General features: G+C 42.6%; 1 protein-coding gene across 5 annotated transcripts in view; it reads left to right on the forward strand.

Moving 5' to 3' along the window:
• Window positions 1–20235, forward strand: part of PTPN4 (protein tyrosine phosphatase non-receptor type 4) — a 229810-nt gene that overhangs the window by 147833 nt on the left and 61742 nt on the right. For all 5 annotated transcript variants that reach the window (XM_048868477.2, XM_048868476.2, XM_048868482.2 and 2 more), the window contains one exon: window positions 13199–13267. In XM_048868477.2, the coding sequence (XP_048724434.2) occupies window positions 13199–13267 (69 nt within the window). The remainder of the gene's footprint in view (window positions 1–13198; window positions 13268–20235) is intronic.

Below are 20235 nucleotides of genomic sequence, written 5' to 3' on the forward strand. Positions count from 1 at the left end.
AACTGGACACAGTACTCCAGATGAGGCCTCACCAATGTCGAATAGAGGGGAACGATCACGTCCCTCGATCTGCTCGCTATGCCCCTACTTATACATCTTTGCAGATGTATAATGCATCTATACATGCAGTGAGGTGCAGGCTGCCCAATGCTGGATGAACAGCCTGGCCGTAAGAATGGCCATACTGGGTCAGACCAAAGGTCCATCTAGCCCAGGATCCTGTCGTCCAACAGTGGCCTATGCCAGGTGCCCCAGAGGGAATGAACAGAACAGATAATCAACAAGTGTCGCCCGTTCCCAGCTGCTGGCAAACAGAAGCTAGGGACACAATCTCTGCCCAGCCTGGCTAATAGCCACTGGTGGACATATCCTCCATGAATTTATCTACTTTTTTGAACCCTGTTATAGTCTTGGCCTTCACAACGTCCTCTGGTAAGGAGTTCCACAGGTTGACTCTGCTTTGTGTGGAAACAGTACTTCCTTTATGTTTGTTTTAAACCTGCTGCCTATTAATTTCATTCAGTGACCCCTAGTTCCTGTGTTATGAGTAAGACTGCTAGTCTGTCACCGAGGTCACGGAAGTTGCAGATTCCGTGACTTTCCAGGACCTCCATGACTTCTGCAGCAGCCAGCTGCACCACCCCCCACTCCTCACAGCAGTGGTGGTGATCCCGGGCTGCCCCTCCCGCCCCCGCCATGAGTAGTGGCGGCAGTCCTGGGTCGCCCCTTGCTAGCAGCAGAGGTCCCGGGACACCCCCTGCCAGCAGCAGTGGCAGTGGTCCCAGGCTGCTCCCCCTCCACCCCAAGCACCAGTGGGTGCCCTGGAGGCCCCCACCCCAGCATGCACACCAGTGGGCACCCCAGAGATCCCCCCCCAGCACTAGTGGGCGCCCCAGAGATCCCCCCCCCCAGCACTAGCGGGCGCCCTAGAGATCCTCCCCCAGTATCAGTGGGTGCCCCAGAGCCCACCAGAGCACCCAAGATTTAGTCAGGTGTATATAGTACAAGTCATGGACAAGGTCACCGGGCCATGAATTTTTGTTTATTGCCCGTAACCTGTCCATGACTTTTACTAAAAATACCCTTAGTTATGAGAAGGATCAAATAACACTTCCTTATTTACTTTCTCCACCCCAGTCAAATTTTATCGACCTCTATCATATCCCCCCTTCGTCTTCTCTTTTCTAAGATGAAAAGTACCAGTCTTATTAATCTCTCCTCATAAGGCAGCCGTTCCATACCCCCTTATCATTTTTGTTGCCCTTTTCTGAACCTTTTCCAATTCCAGTACATCTTTTTTGAGATGGGACGACCACATCTGAAAGCAGTATTCAAGATGTGGGGATACCATGGATTTATATAGAGGCAATATGATATTTGCTGTCGTCTTATCTATCCCTTTCCTAATGATTCCCAACATTCTTTTTGCTTTTTTGACTGCCACTGCACATTGAGTGGATGTTTTCAGAGAACTATCCACAATGACTCCAAGATCTCTTTCTTGAGTGGTAACAGCTAATTTAGACCCCATCATTTTATATGTGCTTTCCAATGTGCATTACTTTGCATTTATCAACATTGAATTTCATCTGCCATTTTGTTGCCCAGTCACCCAGTTTTGTGAGATCCTTTTGTAACTCTTTGGAATCTGCTTGGAACTTAACTATCTTGAGTAGTTTTGTATCATCTGCAAATTTTGCCACCTCACTGTTTACCCGTTTTTCCAGATCATTTATGAATATGTTGAATAGGACTGGTCCCAGTACAGACCACTCTGGGACACCGCTATTTACCTCTCTCCATTCTGAAAACTGACTGTTTATTCCTACCCTTTGTTTCCTATCTTTTTACCAGTTACCAATCCATGAGAGGACCTTCCCTCTTATCCCATGACTGCTTACTTTGCTTAAGAGCCTTTGGTAAGGGACCTTGTCAAAGGCTTTCTGAAAATCTAAGTACTCTATAGCAACTGGATCCCCCTTGTCCACATGCTTGTTGACTCCCTCAAAGAATTCTAATAGATCGGTGAGGCATGATTTCCCTTTACAAAAACTATGTTGACTCTTTCCCAACAAATTATGTGCATTACGCGTCTGACCATTTTGTTTTTTTACTATGGTTTCAACCAGTTTGCCCAGTGCTGAAGTCCGACTTACTGACCTGTAATTGCCAGGATCACTCTGGAGCCCTTTTTAAAAATTGACATCACATTAGCTGTCCTCCAGTCATTTGGTACAGAAGCTGATTTAAATGATAGGTTACAAACTAGTTAGTGGTTCTGCAATTTCACATATGATTTCCTGCAGAACTCTTGGGTGAATAACATCTGGTCCTGGTGATTTATTACTGGTTAGTTTATCAATTTGTTCCAAAACCTCCTCTAATGATACCTTTCTCTGGGACAGTTCCTCAAATTTGTCACCTAAAAAGAATGGGTCAATTTTGGGAATCTCCCGTGAAGACTGATGCAAAGAAGTAATTTAGTTTCTCTGTAATGGCGTTATCGTCCTTGATTGCTTCTTTAGCATCTTGATCATCCAGTGGCCCCACTGGTTGTTTAGTAGGCTTTCTGCTTCTGATGTACTTTTCAAAAGTAATAGCAACAAATTTTTTGTCTTTGGCTAGCTGTTCTTCAAATTCTTTTTTGGCCTTCCTAATTATATTTTTACATTTCATTTGCCAGAGTTTATGCTCCTTTCTATTTTCCTCACTGGGATTTAACTTCCACTTTTTAAAGGTTGAGTGAGTAGGTTAGGAAGAAAAGAGTAAGGCTTAGTAGGTAAAGCCAAAAGAGAGAGGTAGTCAGAAAACCAACATTGCCTCACCCATGCTGGTGCAATCAGAATGAGTTTGTCGTGATCCAGTTTGAGTTTAAGGCTAACCTCAGGAATTAAAGGGATTGGGGGAAGGTATACATCCGGTTACCTTCCCAGTTTAGATGGGTGGCGTGGGTAAAAGACTGTAATGGGATGTTCTCCCCATGCTTGCCTTGAAAGGCTTAATGTAGGCCAGATGGGCCAATTAACCTATTAGGCTTCAAGCTGATGGATATTTAGGTGAGAGGAGAGCCCTAATTAAGGAAAGCTCACCTGTGCAGTAACAGGAGGGGCTTCAATAAAACCAGGGGGCTGGTAGCAGAAAGGGGGCTGAGAGGAGGAGGCATGCAGTCACTCGTCATGGGACAAGGAAGAGAAAGGGGTTTGGACCCAAGAGGAAGGGTTTGTCTAGCAAAACCGGGAGATAGGGATTTAGCTAGAAGGGTGAATAATGAGAGCATGGGGTAGGCAAGATAAGAAGTAGTCCAGGGTGTGGCAGGAAAGTTTAAGCTAGTACAGACCTTGGCTGCTGGAGATTGGGCCCCTGGACTGGAACCCAGAGTAGAGCGTGAGCCTGGTTTCCCCTACCAGCCACTGAATGAGTGGCACTATCTGGGTAGTGAACTTGAAGCCTGTCCGGGTCTATTTGTTGTAGCCACTGAGCTACAGTAGAGTTAAGGACTGCCTGAGACAGCGTGGAAGACTGTGATAGTACCCCAGGAGGGGAGGATTCTTGTGACTTGGCCAGAGGACTAAGGCAAGGCGTGGTAGCTCCTGAGGAGCAAGAGAGGGGCCAAAGAGCGGGACAGACCAAGGAACCATGAGAAGAGGTTGAAAGACTAATTCCAAGAGTGGCCAGGAGGAGGCGCTTCTTCACGTAGAAGTTCCTTTTACAGAGACCCTGGGCTGAGTCCTGCTTCAGAACAGAATTGATGACATTATCTGTTGTCCTTTGTTGCAAACAAATCTATGGAATGGATGCCCCACTGCCAGAAACTGGACTTCAGCACACCATTCTTTAGGGAGCACTTATGGGGTTAATGTAGTTCAAAAAAGACCCGTAGAAGTGATCAGCTAGGTGTTCTGAGAGCCTGGTAAGTGAGCCACTGTACAATATATTCCTCAACGCAGGGGTGCCAGAACTTTATTGGAACAGCCACTCCCTTGCTGTTTCATACAATATACTGTAGTGGTATTGTCTTTGAAAATGAGTCATTGTCCCACAGATGTGATCCTGAAAGGCATTGTGTATTGCTCAAAAGTTCCAGCGGGTTGATGTGACAGGAAGCTTCCTCTTCTGACCACAAACCCTGAATTTTTAACATTTCCAGATGTGCTCCCCAATCTATTGTATAGGCATTGGTAACTACTGTGTTGGTCGGTGAAGGGCGGGCAGAGGGGACACTCTGACACATTGTATTCTATCCACCACTGTAAAGAGTGCAGTGTCTCCAGGGGCACCCAGACAGGAGTGTCCAGCGGCTGGAAAATCGGGTGATAGACTAATTTCAGCCACCACTGAAGGAGGACGCAGGCACAATCTCACACGTTGCACTATATACATGCATGCAGCCGGATGGCCCACTAACTTCAGGCATGCCCGGATCATGGTCGAAGAGTGCAAATGGAGATCCTGACAAAATTGCTGAATTGTCTGGAACTGTGTAGATGGGAGAAAGGCCCGCAAATTCGTAGTCTGTCAGGGTCCCAGTGAACTTGATTTTTTTAGTTTACTTCAAAGTTGATTTGCCCCTTTTTAAGATCAGACCCAGTCCATCAAAAAGGTTTATTGTGAGCCTGAGATGACTGAAAACCTGTTGCCTGGATGAGCCTCTCAGGGTATATGTCTCCACTTCAGTAAAACAACCATGGCTGCTCCGTATCATCTGACTTGGGCTTGTGGGGTAGGACTGCGGGGCTATAAAATTGCAGTGTATACATACCCTCAGTAGCCAATCATCCAGGTATAGGAAGATATGAACTACCCTCCTTATGAGAGAGGCTGCCACCAGTGTTACGCATTTGGTAAAGATGTGTGGAGTTGATGACAGGCTAAAAGGGAAGAACTGTGTACTCTTAGTAATGGCCAGCGACAAGGAATTTTCTGTGGCTTGGGAAGATTGCCACATGAAAATAAGCATCTTAGAGATTGAGAGCAACAAACCAGTCGTGATGCAGAGCGGGAAGTATAGTAGCCAGTGTAACCATGTGGTATCTTATGTACTTGATGTGTTTGTTGAGCACAGAGATCAAGGATAGGTCTCATTCCTCTTGTATTTGTGGATCAGGAAGTACTGGGAGTAAAACTCCTTTCCGCAAAGAAGTGGAGGAACCTCTTCTGTAGCCCCCAGAATACAGAGGGTTTGTGCTTGCTGTAACAGCAGTGACTCATGAGAGGGGTCCCTGCAGAGTTCTGGGTTAGCAGGATGTGAGTGGGGAAAGAATAGGAATTTCATGTGTAACTCAGTCCCAAAGTGCTGTCTGTAGTTAGTCTCTGACAAGCACTTTAGAAGAAAGATAGCTGTCCCAAATAGCTGAGCTATTAGGGGGGAGGGATAGCTCAGTGGTTTGAGCATTGGCCTGCTAAATCCAGGGTTCTGAGTTCCATCCTTGAGGGGGCCATTTAGGGATCTGGTGAAAAAAATCAGGGATTGGTCCTGCTTTGAGCAGGGGGTTGGACTAGATGACCTCCTGAGGTCCCTTCCAACCCTGATATTCTATGAGCGTGACAACTGAGGTGCTGCTCTTGAAACACCAGTCAAGCAGACTGTCTAGCCAAAGAAGGACGAGGAGAGCCATTTGACTAAAACTAGACCTAAAAGGTTTCTTCCTCTGTGATTCGTTCCTCTTTCTGGGGAAATCTTGTGCCACACAAGGTAGAAAGACTGACAGAATGTCAATGAGAATACTACTGCTGCTGATGATGATTCCCAAAATGGTGTCTCTTTGCGGCCTGGATCTAAATCCTAAGTGAGTGTAGTGGAGCCCAGGAGTTCTTGAAATAATGTAATGTCTCATCAGTTGTCCATGAGAATAGGAGACGACCATCAAACAGCATGTCCTCTGTGCTTTGTTGGATCTCAGGAGCTATGTATGCATGGTTAGAAAACCATGAGATTCTTCTCATCCTTACAACCGAGCCCATGAGTCTGGACAAAGCATCTGCTATATCCAGGGCTGACTGCAAGGACACTAAACTGCCCTCCATAACAAAGACTTTGAATTCCTCCCCGAAGAATTCTGGTAACTTTTCCACAGATATAAACATAGCGTCCCAGTTTATAAAATCGTATTTCCGTTATAGAACTTGCTAGTTTGCAATACACATTGTAAGGAGGAAGTCAAGTAGATCTTTCTCCCCATTAAATCTAGCCTTTTGGACTCTTTCCTTAGGCATAGATTTATATCTTCCCTGTCTCTCTCACTCATTTGCTGCTGTCACAAGGAAATTTGGAGCTAAATAACAGAAAACAGATTTGAAGCCCTTCAGTGGCACATAGTGTCTTTTGTCAGGGCGTTTTACAATGGGTGTTAAAGGAGGTTTATTTCCTAGGGATTTAGATGCTCTAGTATTGCTTCATTTATAGTGAGAGCAGCTCTCCCAGGAACAGAATGTTGGAGGATCTCCACCAATTTATGGATGTTTCCTGCACAAACTTGGCCTGAATACTTAAGATTGATGCTATGCATCTGAGCAGCTCCTGATATAATCTGAAATCCTCTGGTACTGGAGATGAGTACTCAAGTACTGCTGTGTCATCCGGTGACGAGAAGGAAGATGCAGTTGGGACAGATGGAATCCCTTGAGGAATGACCTCTGACTGCCCTAAAGGTTCAAGCTGCTCTAACACAGAGGGAGCCCCCTCTGCTAGTGGCTGCAGGACTGGTGGTTCATGCAGGGAGTCTACTGGAGGTACAGGTGATCTCGTCCTAGAGTGAGCAGAGAACTGGGACTTTGCCAAATGAGGGACTTCCCAGGGATTCCACTGAGTCCATTATGGATAAGGATGAGGAATTGGCAGCCAGTAAGTTGTAGTCCAGGGTCCCTTGTCTCTACTGTTGGAAAGTTACCAATGCCAATACCCACTATGATTCCTGCTCTGTCTCAATAATCTGTGAGATGGGGAAGGGGAGGGAGATGCCTCTGAGCTTGACTGTGAGGATCTCTCCAAATAGCTTAATGGTGGCAGTGGGGCCACTCCTAATGGGGCCATCAAGCATCCAGTGTCATCCATGGCCCAACCCCACGGTGCAGTCAGTAGCTAAGGAACAATCGATGGTTCCTTGAATACTGGTACCAGCCTCAAACTCATACTGGGCCCCAAAAGAAGAGACATCGTTACTAAAAATGAAGGTGCTCATGGGCCAGCAGATACAGACTTTATCATAGTCAGCACCAGTACTTAAGATTCCATCCATGTTGATGCCCTCGATGCTGAGCGATAAGTCTACAACAACCCTTCACGGTAGATAAACTGCAGTGCAGATCATAGTATTGGCAATGACGACAAGTGTGCCACAAGTCTGGAGTTTGCTGAGGATGGTGTCATTGTAGTCAGTTGGTCCAGAATAATCACTGAGTCAGGAACAGGCAGGCATAGCAAATCTGCTGCTTCCTGATATGCAGTCAGAATGGAAACTGATAGTGCCACTGTCAAAGGTACTGGAGTCAATGGTACGGATTCCTCCTGATCCTGCCTCGGTACCAGAGAGCGTGCTGATGGCCCCATTGTGACAGATTTATGTTACCAATCTGCCTGGGGCTTCAAGTGATCAGGCTGAGGCCGCAGGATCTTTAGGGGAGGAGATGAAGGAGAACACTAAGTGACTAAGTTTAAAGCTTTATTAACCAAATAACAGTGGTGAGTGCTCAGCGCGCCCCACGTCACTCAAAGAGAGGAAGAAAGTGTTGTACCCGAGCCCTAACCCACTATTGTACTTACACACGCACAACCCAAGGCTGACCAAGCCGGGGTGTAATGTAAGAAGAAGAGCGGGGGAAGGGTAGAGGAGAGTTCCGCCTTGTGCACAGGTCGTCTAGGGTCCTCTGTAAATTTCTGACTTGCTTCAGCTCTCGGGAGGGTTTTAAGCCCTGGGTTCTTCTGGGGGCATTTTTGTTCAGGGACCGTTGCCCCCCCATGCTCTCGGTACCAGTCTGAACCGGTCTTCTGTGGCTCCCTTAGTTTCCCCAAAGCACACCGGTTTCAGGGTTGTGAGACTATTGTTTTTCAGCTCACTGGCCTTCGCAATCTTACTGGTTTTGCAACCCCTTCAGTTCTGTCTGGCTCAGGTCTCCTTTCTCATGGCTGGCTGGGGTTGAGACACAGGTATCTGGCTGTTTGGCAGCAGAGAACTTGTTTGTGTGCGCTGGCCTTGGGCTGCAGTTTTGTTCCTTATCTTCGGGCCAAGCTGGTCATCGAGTTAACCCGTTCCTTTCCTCCTTCCTCCTCCTTTGGCCTCTCGTAGCCTAGAAAGGAATCTTTTACTCCACACTCACACCTTCAGCCCTTCCCAAGATACTTTCCAGTGCATATAAAGGCGTTAGCAATATACAATGCTGATGCTTACCCAGGGACCCCATGGGGGGGGTCATTTTATTGTGACACCATTCTGTCCCATGTATGAGGAGACTGCTGGTGTTAGTCGGCACTTCTCTTAGAGAAGACGCACCTCTCTGACTTCTGGAATGGCTTCAGTCTGTTTTGTAGGTTCTTTTTCTCAGGGAGCCTGACGAAGGGAAGCGGTCTGTCTTCCTTCTGGGCTAGTAATCTGAGCTCATTCAAGAAGTACCTGTCTGTACCGGCTCAGGCCCACTTTGAGGGGCCTGACAGTCCACAGCAGTCTGCAGTGCCGAGGCAGGTCTCATTGCCTGCTCGAGAAGGTGCTGCTTTAGTCTTAAGTCTCTAGCCACCTGTGTCCTCTTTGTAAAGGATTTACAACTAGAGCACCTTTTTTTATGTACCCTTCCCTGAGACACAGTAAGCATATAGTGTGGGAATCATTATGGGGAAGAGCTGCCCTAGAAGAAGGGCAATGAAACTGATGAGGGCTGTGACGTTGCACTCCATAATGTTTTATGGAAGTATGCTTATGAGTGTGAATATAATGTAACTGGAATATGCTTTATGCAAAAGGTCTCTTGTAAGGTATTACAAAGCTTATAATCTACTGAGTGTGTTCATCCTATTTGTATGAATGTATCATTCTTGTATCTGAAACTAGGTATATGAAGTATTACTCTGAGGTCCTATGTAATTATGCAAAGTGTGGGCCATTAATGGTGGTTTAGAATATTGATGGCTCCCATTGACTAGGACAATTGGTTGTAAATGGCTCTGTTTACTTGTGAGTCAGGCCGGGAAGAATGAAGACTTGGGGTCTCACAGGACATGTAATCATGTGACCTGGTAATGAAATCCCATCTTAAAACTGGTACCTTTCCATTTAGAAGGAGGGGTGGGGACCCAGAGAGACAAAAGATTCCCACTTTGTGCAAAAAGTATGAAAGGGGTTGAACAGAACAAAGGGGACCGCAGTCATGAGAACACCTCTGCTTTCCACCGGAGGACTTGTCTATACTACCCACCGAATCGGTGGGCAGCGATCAATCCAGTGGGGGTTGATTTATCGCGGCTAAATCACGACTGCTGAGTGCGCTCCCATTGACTCCTCTACCAAAACGAGGAGCACAAGTGGAGTCAACGGGAGAGCGTCAGCAGTGAAGACACCGCGGTAAGTAGATCTAAGTACATCGACTTCAGCTATGCTATTCACGTAGCTGAAGTTGCGTATCTTAGATCGATGCCATGCAGTAGTGTAGACAAGCCCTAAGATGTCTGCTGGCACTAACAAGGATTGTACCAGGGGAAAAGATTGGGCCCAGACTAGGAAGGAGTCTAGTTTGTGAAAGAAGCTTATTGGAACATCTCTGAGGGTGAGATTTACCTGTATTCAGTTTCTTAATGTATTAGGCTTAGACTTGCATGTTTTTGCTTTATTTTGCTTGGTAACTTACTTTGTTCTGTCTGTTATTACTTGAAACCACTCAAATCCCACTTTTTATACTTAATAAAATCACTTTTGTTCATTAGTAAACCCAAAGTAAGTGATTAATACCTGGGGGAGCAAACAGCTGTGCATAACTCTCTATCCGTGTTATAGAGGGAAGACAATTTATGAGTTAAATCTGTTTTACTCTGTATAAAGCTTATACAGGGTAATTTAGGGTTTGGAACCCATTGGGAACTGGGTGTCTGGATGCTGGAGATAGGTGACCTGCTGAGCAGTTTTTGGTTAAAGTCTGCAGCTCTGGGGGCGTGGACCAGACCCGGGTCTGTGTTGCAGCAGGCTAGCATGTCTGGATCATCAAGGCAGGGTTCTGGAGTCCCAAGCTGGCAGGGAAAATGGGCTCAGAGGTAATTCCAGCACGTGAGGTGACAGTCCCCAGGGGGTCTCTGTGGCCAAACCTGTCACAAGGGCATACCACTGGAAGAAACTACCGAACTGCTAACTAATGGTACTAACTATAACTATAAAGAGAGAAAATCACAAAGAGCTGTGAAGATAAGTGTGAGGAAAAATCATACTAAGAGCTCCAGCTCTAGCTGCAGGTGGTGAGAAGGAGGTTGGGATGGTGCAGCCCTTATATAGCCATGGGAGGGGCTACACAGGGCGGGGCATTGAAGTCTGCATGAGGAGGGGGTGCTTTGAGCACAAAGACAGATTCCAGACAGAGCTCAGCGTCCACCTAAAAGGACAGATAATATAAAGTGTATGGAAATAAACATCACACTCTGCATGGTGTCATGGACTGGTAAGGATAAGGAGCAGCTTATGAGACAGATACAAACTTCTCCAACACTGACCCCAGCTCAAGTGACACACTCTTGGTTTTGATGTGCCCTGGGATTGTCAGCTGGGTAGTCAAAGCACCTACTTGTACAGATCCCATTACAGAGAACGCAGTATGCAGCTGAGCTTCCCCTAGAGAAGATCTATTCCTCCTCTCTGTCCTTGGAGCATATGTTCTCTCGTTCTTCAGCAGAGAACTCTCTCCTCTGGGTCAGTGATGAACACCACAGAAAGATATAGTGGTTTTCCCTGCAGGGCTCAGACACTGTGAGCTCATCAGGAAAGGCACTGGCCTGGCCAAAAATATACAAGTCAGCCATATTACATTATGGCACCACAGCTCTGTTGGAGATACTGCAGTACACCACACTCAATGAAGAGTGCAGTACACCACACTCAACTTCCCTCATCAGTGTCCCTGGCCAGTGATGCACCAGAAGATCAAGAAGAAGGGGACAGGAACAATAGCAACCTGCATCACCTCTACATTATCTTCATTGCCTGATGAAGCAGTACTGGTACCAGATGACTTAAAAGCATTCCAGAATATCATTAGGATTGCTGAGTTCGAGTGCTGGCCCCTATGTATATTCCACTGTGGGTACACAAACACTCCATGCACTTGAGAACAGAGAATTCTTGCAAGCACTGTTCGTTGGTCTACACCTGCACCCCTGCTCTCCTCGTGCTCCGCATGGGGAATATAAGGGGAAGGGTGGACTGACTGCCTCTCTAGCTCCTTCTTACAGCTGCATAGCCTGAGTTAGCACCATGCATGGACACCTCCAATGTCCAGAGCTTCTCCTTTCTCTTCAAGCTGAGGCAGTTTTGACTGTCAGACTTGTTGCAGGTAGCCAGATGGCCCCTTGTGCAACTCCCAACCTGCCCTGACATAATATCTCAGAGTAAAGGTCAGATGTTGCACCTGACGCCTTGGATGTTGACTGCTGAGCACTACTGACAGAGTGTTCCCTCAAGACTAACTTCTCAAAATGGAAAAGATATTCTATATGAGCCCCTCAAAATGATACAGACCAAGGGGAGGCCCTGAGACTCATAGACTTTAAGGCTGGAAGAGACCATCATGATTAAGGTTTAAGATTTTTTCACTGTTATTTTTAGTAAAAGGGCAATAAACAAAAATTCATGGAACCCTGTGACATTTTTGTGACTTTTACTAAAAATGACAGGAGGTTTGACGGGGAAAGACTGAAGTCCAAGCAGAGGGAAAAAGCCTGAGTCCCGCTACCGGGGAGTGTTGGGAGACTCTGGCTGGGCGGGAGTCCAGCACCCACCACTGTGGTGGGTGACAGCTCTGGGACCCCTCCCGCAGCCCCAGTGACTCAGAGCTCAGGGGTCCCTGCCACTTGTGGCAGCTGACAGCTCTGGGGTGTCTCCCTCTCCCCCTCCCCGGCAGCTCACAGCTCCTGGGACCATGCTCTCTTTTATTGTTGTTTGTATCTTTTAGAGATAAGGGATGATAATTGTTATTCTGGGAAAATAGGTTAACATAGATATCTGTTCCCTCAACCACTTTGCTCTCAGAGTTGTGTAATTATTTTGTTTAATTGTTTTTAAGGAATAGAGGCAGGGAAGTTGAGTAACCGAGGCAGATGTACTCCTCTAATGATGAGGCAGTGCAACAGTTAAGACCTTCAAGCTGTGCAAAAATTTGACCCATATTCATAATAGGAATATGATCCACAAGTTGGTGATCTATTATCACTAGGTACCTTTTACAAAAATGCTAACTATGGCAAGTAACTGACTTCCAGTTCTTTTATAGGCATAGGGTTATAAAAGGCCCTTTTAGTAGCATTTACAAGTGTCAAAGTAAAAGCTTTTTAAAAGTAAAAGTGTCAAAGCTTATCTGACTCATGAAGCAATGTTTTTCTGTTTTGTTTTTGGTATTTTTATTAAACTAACAAGATGTCCTGTTTTGGTCATTAATAGAAATGATTTTACTACCTGAATTTTTCTATTTATTAGGAGTTAGTTGCAGTTCTTACTGTTCTAGGGTGGTAAGTAGGGCCATATCTATTTTGCTAATTACAGAATTACCTGTCCCAGGGTCCTGCCATGTGTGCATCTGAAGTTCAAGAGCAAACTCAAAACTGGCTCATTAAAGGAAGTAGGGAGCAATACAGAGAGCATGCTCTTTGTTTTTGTCGTGTTTGTGGCAGGGAGGATTTACAGTGGTAAATGCTTCCAAAGGGTAGAAGTATGTGACTTAGATTGCTTGCTCTGGCTGCATTAAAATGGAAAAGGAGATAGAGCTTTATTCTGTAGATGGAATAAATATTACTAAATCTCTCTGTGTTACAAAACCAATTCTAAGGTGAAAGAAGAGACTTTGGTTTGAATACATAAATCCAAATTCCGCCCTCGGTTAAAAGCCACTGAAGTCAGTGAGATGATTTGGACATAACTGAGAGCGTAATTTAGTATTTAAGATGTGGCGGTACAGCTTGCCTATATTTATTAAGTAGAGAAGTTTCTTTTACATTTCCAATGTTGTAATTTTCTTTCAGTGGGAGGACAGAGGTCCAGTCTGTGCAGTATGGTAAAGAAAAAGCAAACAAAGACAGGGTATTTGCCAGGTAAGCCATTTACATTTGTTTGTATGGAATTTAATTATATGGTAATTAATACTACTTTGGACTTAGACTCTTCAGTAGGTTACTTTGTGCACTTCAATAAGCTTCCCCCCAATACCAGTATATTTGGATGGAGATGTTATGATAAACTACTTTTCTCCGTTTTTTAAAAAAAATAATAGATATGCAAGCTTTATCTCTTGTGAGCTGCTCTTTTGGTGGAGTTGAACCCATACCAAGGAGTTATAATTTGAATACTGGAACATATCTTTTTATCTGAGGTGGGCAGAAGTGATAGGGAAACACATAACAGAAAAAAGGATACTCCGGTGTCTTCCTTTTTATGTGTTTGCAAAGAAAAGATTGCAAACTATTCAGGGTGGGGACGGTCTTCCAGTCCGTACAGTACGTAGCATAGTGGGGGCCCTCAGTACAACTAATAATAAAATTTACTACAAGAAGAATTTTCTTATCTTCATTCTGTTGAGCACGTGTGAGTTTATGGGTATGTTCATTCAGTGATAATATTCTAAAATTGTAATTCCCTTTAAAATATTTGCCCTAACTGCCCAGATCTTCATAAATGTGTGCTTCACTGTAACCTCTATTACCGTAATTTTGCTAAGAATTCTCTTGAGAATGCCTTCAGAAGTGATTAATTATATCATAATTGGCTGACTGTAGAAACTGTTCTGCAGCATTGTAATTCTAATTATTATTTTTCTGCTGGATTCCATAGTGTCCACAATACGCTAGGCACTTTACAAACAAAAGGAAGCATTACTCTTGCCCTGAAGAGTTTACGATCTGAGACAAAGGGTAGGGAAATGGAAAACAATGTATGTGTAAAGGGGCTAAACTGGTGATTGTCCATGTCTTGGAAATAAAATGTTTTAATGGAACAATACGAAGATTGTGTTTGTGTGTGAAACAGACTGTTCTCAAGTACCTACAACTTTGCCATAAACTGGTAGGTGTTTAACAAGTGTAGGCCTGTGGCTGCGCATTGTATAGCATAATTACACTAAAAAAACTACATTAAAAGAATGTTTATGTTGACTGCTTGACTCTGAAAAAGTTAGAAACCTAAATTCAGTCCCCTTGCATATGTGAATTTTGGTAATCCTGTTTATGTCACATAGAAAATCTGTGATAAAACAAGAATAGAATCTAGCTCTCCTGGGTCCCAGTCCAGTGCCCTATTCACAAGAAACAATGCTATCTCTTCTTGTAGTATGCTGCCTGATTCACTGTCTGTCTTGTACATCAGGTAAAATGGGTTCTGTAGAATAAGTAATATGAGATTATGTAGTCAGACTATCATAATGTATATACATTAGGGGGTTTCTCAGGCAACCTTCGTTCTGACACTGTTTACATTTTAAGTGCTTGAATTTGCATCTAGTGAGTCATAGCGAGCTTGGAACCCAGAGCCTTTAGATCCAAAGCACAGACCTCTACCTCTTGTGCCCAAAGAATAAGATGATAGTGAAAGTAGGCTGTTATCCTCTGTGTACTCAAGCCCCTAGAAGGGGAGGATGGCACACTTCGCTTGAATTTTACGGTAACTGTTCGCAAGACAGCAGAGTAATGTTGTGAATCAAGAATCCTGGATTCTACTCCTGGATGGGTGGGGGGATTGTGGTTTTAGTGGTTAGAGAGTACAGTCAAGGGCAGAAATTTGGCATTTTCATTCTGAATGCACAGCGCAGTATAACTTAAGTTAGACCAAAGAGATGGCTACTGCTGCTGCATCCTTCTGCCAGGACCTCTAGATCTATGCCTAGAACATAAGGGGATCATTGTGAGTTACGAGCATCCAGTGCAGTTGGCATGTACGGAATTTTATTGGGCTGGGAGTTTCCTCAGTACATAGGTAGCTCCATGGGATTCAGAGCAGTTACTGCTCAAAGATTTTAGCAGCCAGCCACTGATAAGCTCTACTGATTATGTGCAGACTACAATTTTCAGAAACCAATAACTCTGCCAAATCTGATTGGATTTTCGCAGGTCAGTCATTCTAATAATATTTAGATCTTTAGATTAGTCTACTTAATTTGTTTTATAAAAATACTTAGATATGTTAGTTTAGTAATGAGGCTAATAAATTTGTCCAAAAAAGAAATTGTTTTGTATTAACTTCACTGCTGTAAGTTTTGATTGACTAAGTGAATAATTTGATTTCTCACTCATTTTATTATAATCTTCATTGTATACACCATTGTATCATGCTGATATTTCCCCCCGGCTACGTTCTTTCCCTGTTGTTTTTTTAAACAGTGGTGTGGCTTAAATATATTTTTCTTTAGTTTTTTCCATTTCTCTTCATGTGTTGCTTTTGTTGTGCTTCTTGCTGGGCTCCTTATAAATGCACATCTCTATTGTGGGTGGTTTTTTGGGGCGTAAACTAGTACTGCAGTCTGTGTGCTCAACTGCTTAACTTTATAGGAGTGATTTGCCTTGTGTTTTAGAGGCTTTTTAATTGGTCTATTAACTCGGGCTGTTGATTAATCACAGTTAACTCGCATGATTAACTCAAATTAACTACAATTAAAAAACATTAATTGTGATTAATCGCACTGTTAAACAATAGAATACCAATTGAAATTTATTAAATATTTTTGGATATTTTTCTACTTTTTCAAATATATTGATTTCTATTACAACACAGACATACATACATAGAGTCTACAGTGCTTACTTTATATTATTATTTTTATTACAAATATTTGCACTTTAAAATTATAAACAAAAGATACTATTTTTCAGTTCACCTCATACAAGTACTGTAGTGCAATCTCTTTGTTGTGAAAGTGCAACTTACAAATGTAGATTTTTTTTTGTTACATAACTGCACTCAAAAACAAAACAATGTAAAACTTTAGAGCCTAGAAGTCCACTTAGTCCTACTTCTTGTTCAGTCAATTGCAAAGAGAAACAAGTTTGTTTACATTTATGGGCGATTCTGCTGACTGCTTCTTATTTACAATGACACCCGAAGGTGAGAACAGGCATTCACATGCCACTTTTGTAGCCGGAGTTGCAAGATATTTATGTGCCAGATATGCTAAACATATCTCCCTTCATACTTCGGCCACCATTCCAGGGGACATGCTTCCATGCTGATGATGCTCGTTAAAAAAAAAAAAAAAAAAGTGTGAATTAAATTTGTGACTGAACTGCTTGGGGGAGATTTGTATGTCTTTTCTGTTTTACCCACATTCTGCCATGTATTTCATGTCATAGCAGTCTCGGTCTGCATGCATCAGTCTGCATAGCATATTTCATGTCATAGCAGTCTCGGTCTGCATGCATCTAACATGCATCGGTCTGCTCTGCTTTGGATCATTATCGAGCAGAACCTGTCATCAGCATGGACACGTCTTCTGGAATGGTGGCTGAAGCATGAAGGGACATATGCATCTTTAGCACATCTGGAACGTAAATATCTTGCGATGCCGGCTACAACAGTGCAATGCGGAAGCCTGTTCTCACTTTCAGGTGACGTAAACAAGATGTGGGCAGCATTATCTCATGCAAATTGTAACCAGACTTGTTTGGCTGAAGTAGGACTGAGTGGACTTGTAGGTTCGAAAGTTTTACATTGTTTTGTTTTTGAATGCAGTTATATTTTGTAGATAATTCTACATTTGTAAGTTCAACTTTCATTATAAAGAGATTGCACTACAGTACTTGTATTAGGTTGTAATCAAAAATAAATATAAAATGAGCACTGTACACTTTGTATTCTGTTTTGTAATTGAAATCAATGTATTTGAAAATGTAGAAAACATCCAAAAATATTTAAATATTATGCTATTAGTGTTGAGTGCGATTAATCATGCAATTAATTTTAATTGCTCAATTTTTTTTAATCGCTTGACAGCCCTACTATTAACATTTTGTTTTTATTTTGAAAAATACTATAGTAGTGATTGGGCAAAGCTGTGAATAAGAGCTTGTCTGCAGTTATTGCTTTTCAGAAAGTTCCGACTTAATTAAAAGCTACACACCATTCATGTTTTGCTGTCATCTTGTCAGATCTCAGAAGCTAAGCATGGTTGGGCAGAGCCAGTACTTTGCTCCAGGAATACATAGATGTGTCAGGAAATTGTTAGTTATTCAGTAGGCGGCTCTCTTCTCTTTGTCAGTGCCGAACTAATGCCTCATGGCACAGTGGGCACTGCAGCTTGGGAACCTATCTTCTTGATGAGATGTAAAGCCAATATTATGATTACTCCAACATTCTACTTAGGATCTATTCATAAGAGTAGTTGTGTTTATTTCAGGTGTCCTGGCCAAATTGCAACTTAAGGCGTTGTTTGGTTAACCTAAAATTCCTCCTGCAGTTTCAGTTCAATGCAGCGTTCTTCTTCACATCTATTCTAAGCTGTTCCATAGTGTTGCTCTTAACTGATAAACATCTGGTGCCTGATCCCAGAGTTGACTGATTTTTTATGGTGAATGAAGCATTCTGTGTATTGTTTGCATATTAATTTGTAAGGTGCATTGGGATTCCTCAGAATGAAAAGCAATATGAAATGTAAGATGTTTATAAAATATACTACATATGTACAGGGGACTGAAGTACAATTCCTCTTATCTATTGTGCATTTAAATTCCAAGCCATAATACTGAGTTCACATTAGTCCCTTCACATTAATATAGAGGCTAATTCTTGCTCTCTGGTTTCCCCTGGTATTATGCAAATTTTGTTCCTGGAACCTGCCTTTCTGAATTTTTTTTTCACTAGATGTAGTTATTATTTTCTTTTGTATAGATCTGTTTTTTAAAATGGTGGCATTTAGCATTTCTGTAGATATTACAGTTGGTTCTCGTTAAGCAGGTTTGTGTTGTAGATATTCATGTTGCTGTGTGTTATGAAACCAAGAACATTGGGAAGGATTGCTATAGGATGATGTAATAGTCTATTTGCAATGGAAGATGTAATATTTAATATCTAAAGTATTAATTTATAAGCACATAGAGGATAAGGGTAATAAGTTATAGCAAACATGGATTTATCAAGAACAAATCATGCCAAGCAACACAATTTCCTTATTTAACAGGATTGTTGGTCTAGTGGATGGGGGGAAGCAGTAAACGTGATGTATCTTGATTTTAGTAAGGCTTTTGACACAGTACCTTATGACATTCTCATAAGCAAACCAGGGAAATGTGGTTTTGATGAAATTACTATAAGGTGAGTGCATAACTGGTTGAAAAACTGTACTCAGAGTAGCTATCAATAGATTGCTGTCAAACTGTGAGGATGTGTCTAGTGTAGTCCCACAGGGGTCAGTCCTGGGTCTAGTACTATTCAGTATTTTCACGAATGACTTGGGTAATGGAGTGTAGAATCAACTTATAAAATTGCAGATGACACCATGCTGGAGGAGTGGTTACTGTCACCTCGAAGAACAGGATTAGAATTCAAAAAGATTCTCAAATCAGAGAATTGGTCTGAAATCAACAAAATGAAATTCAGTAATGAAAAGTGCAAAGTACTACACTTAGGAAGGAACAATCAAATGCACAACTACAAAATGGGGAATAACTGCCTAGGTGTCAGTACTGCAGAAAAGGATCTCAGATATAGTGGATCAAATATTGAAGATGAGTGAACAATGTGATACAGTTGTGAAAAAGGATAGTATTCTGTGGTGAATTACAGGAGTGTCATATGTAAAACTTGAGAGGTAGTTGTCCTGCTGTACTCAGCACTGGTGAGCCTCAGCTGGAGTACTGTGCCCAGTTCAGAGTGCCACACTTTAAGAAAGATATGGACACAGAGGAGAGCAACAATGATAAAAGGTTGAGAAAATCTGAGCTATGAGGAAAGGTTGAAAAAACTGGGTGTAAAGTATTGCAAAAAAAAAAAAAAAAAGACTGAAGGTACACCTAATAATGAATATGTTAAGGGCTGTTATAAAAAGGATGGTGTGGTGATCATTCTCCATGTCCACTTAAGTTAGTACAAGAAGTAAGGGGCTTAATCTGCAGGAAAGGAGGTTTGGGTTAGATATTAGGAAAAACTTTCTAACTATAAGGTTAATTAAACACTGGAATAGGCGTCCAAGGGTGGAATCCCCCGTAAGTGGAGGTTTTAAAGAACAGGTTAGACAAATACCTGCCTGTAGATGGTCCTGCCTCAGTGCAAGGGGCTGGACTTGGTAATTAACATTCAGGTACAGAATACCAAACTTAGTATAAGGAAGATAGTTCTATTATCTTTGTGAGCAACTGTCCTGAGAAATAACAGTTGTAACATACATAAATAAATAAAATAATAACCAAGTACAAAAGCCTATAGTAATTGCTGTTCTTTCTATACTTTCTTATACTTCAAGATTATGCTTCTTGATCCAAGATCCATTAAGGTCCATGGGAAGACTCTCATTGTCTTCACTGGGCTTAGGATCAGGCCTCAGATTTGTAACTGCAATACTAGTGCATATCTTTCTTACCCTTGTTGAACAAACTGAAAAATACTGTATAGCATCCTAAATTTTAGCAGTTTTGAAATACAGCTTTTAAATAGTTGAAGATGTCAAGAGGCACTTATCTGCATATTTAGCTAGCTTGATAAGAGAAGGAAACATTTTATTAGATTGTAATTTATTATTTTTATTTTTTGCTTATGGCTAATGATGCCCAAATTCACTCACTCATCTCTTCTCCTACCCACCTAACTAGAAATTTTTTGTCCTGTGCTTCATAGTAAGGAGTGTTGTTTCACTTGTAAAAGGAAAACTTGCCGCAAGTAAGGAATTGGCCAGATTGTCTGTGTTGAGATGTTCCTTAAGCAGAACCAATACTATCCAGCAAACCTCTGCTCCTCCTTAAATGAGGAATTGATCATCAGCAATGGACTTTCCCACGGTCCTTCACCTGCCAAGCAGAACATGGGTCCAAAATACAGATTATGGAATGAAGCTTTCCCAATACCTCTAGTACTAAGATTGGAGAGG

The sequence above is a fragment of the Caretta caretta genome, chromosome 11 (genome assembly GCF_965140235.1).
Source record: "Caretta caretta isolate rCarCar2 chromosome 11, rCarCar1.hap1, whole genome shotgun sequence".
Lineage (NCBI taxonomy): Eukaryota > Metazoa > Chordata > Testudines > Cheloniidae > Caretta > Caretta caretta.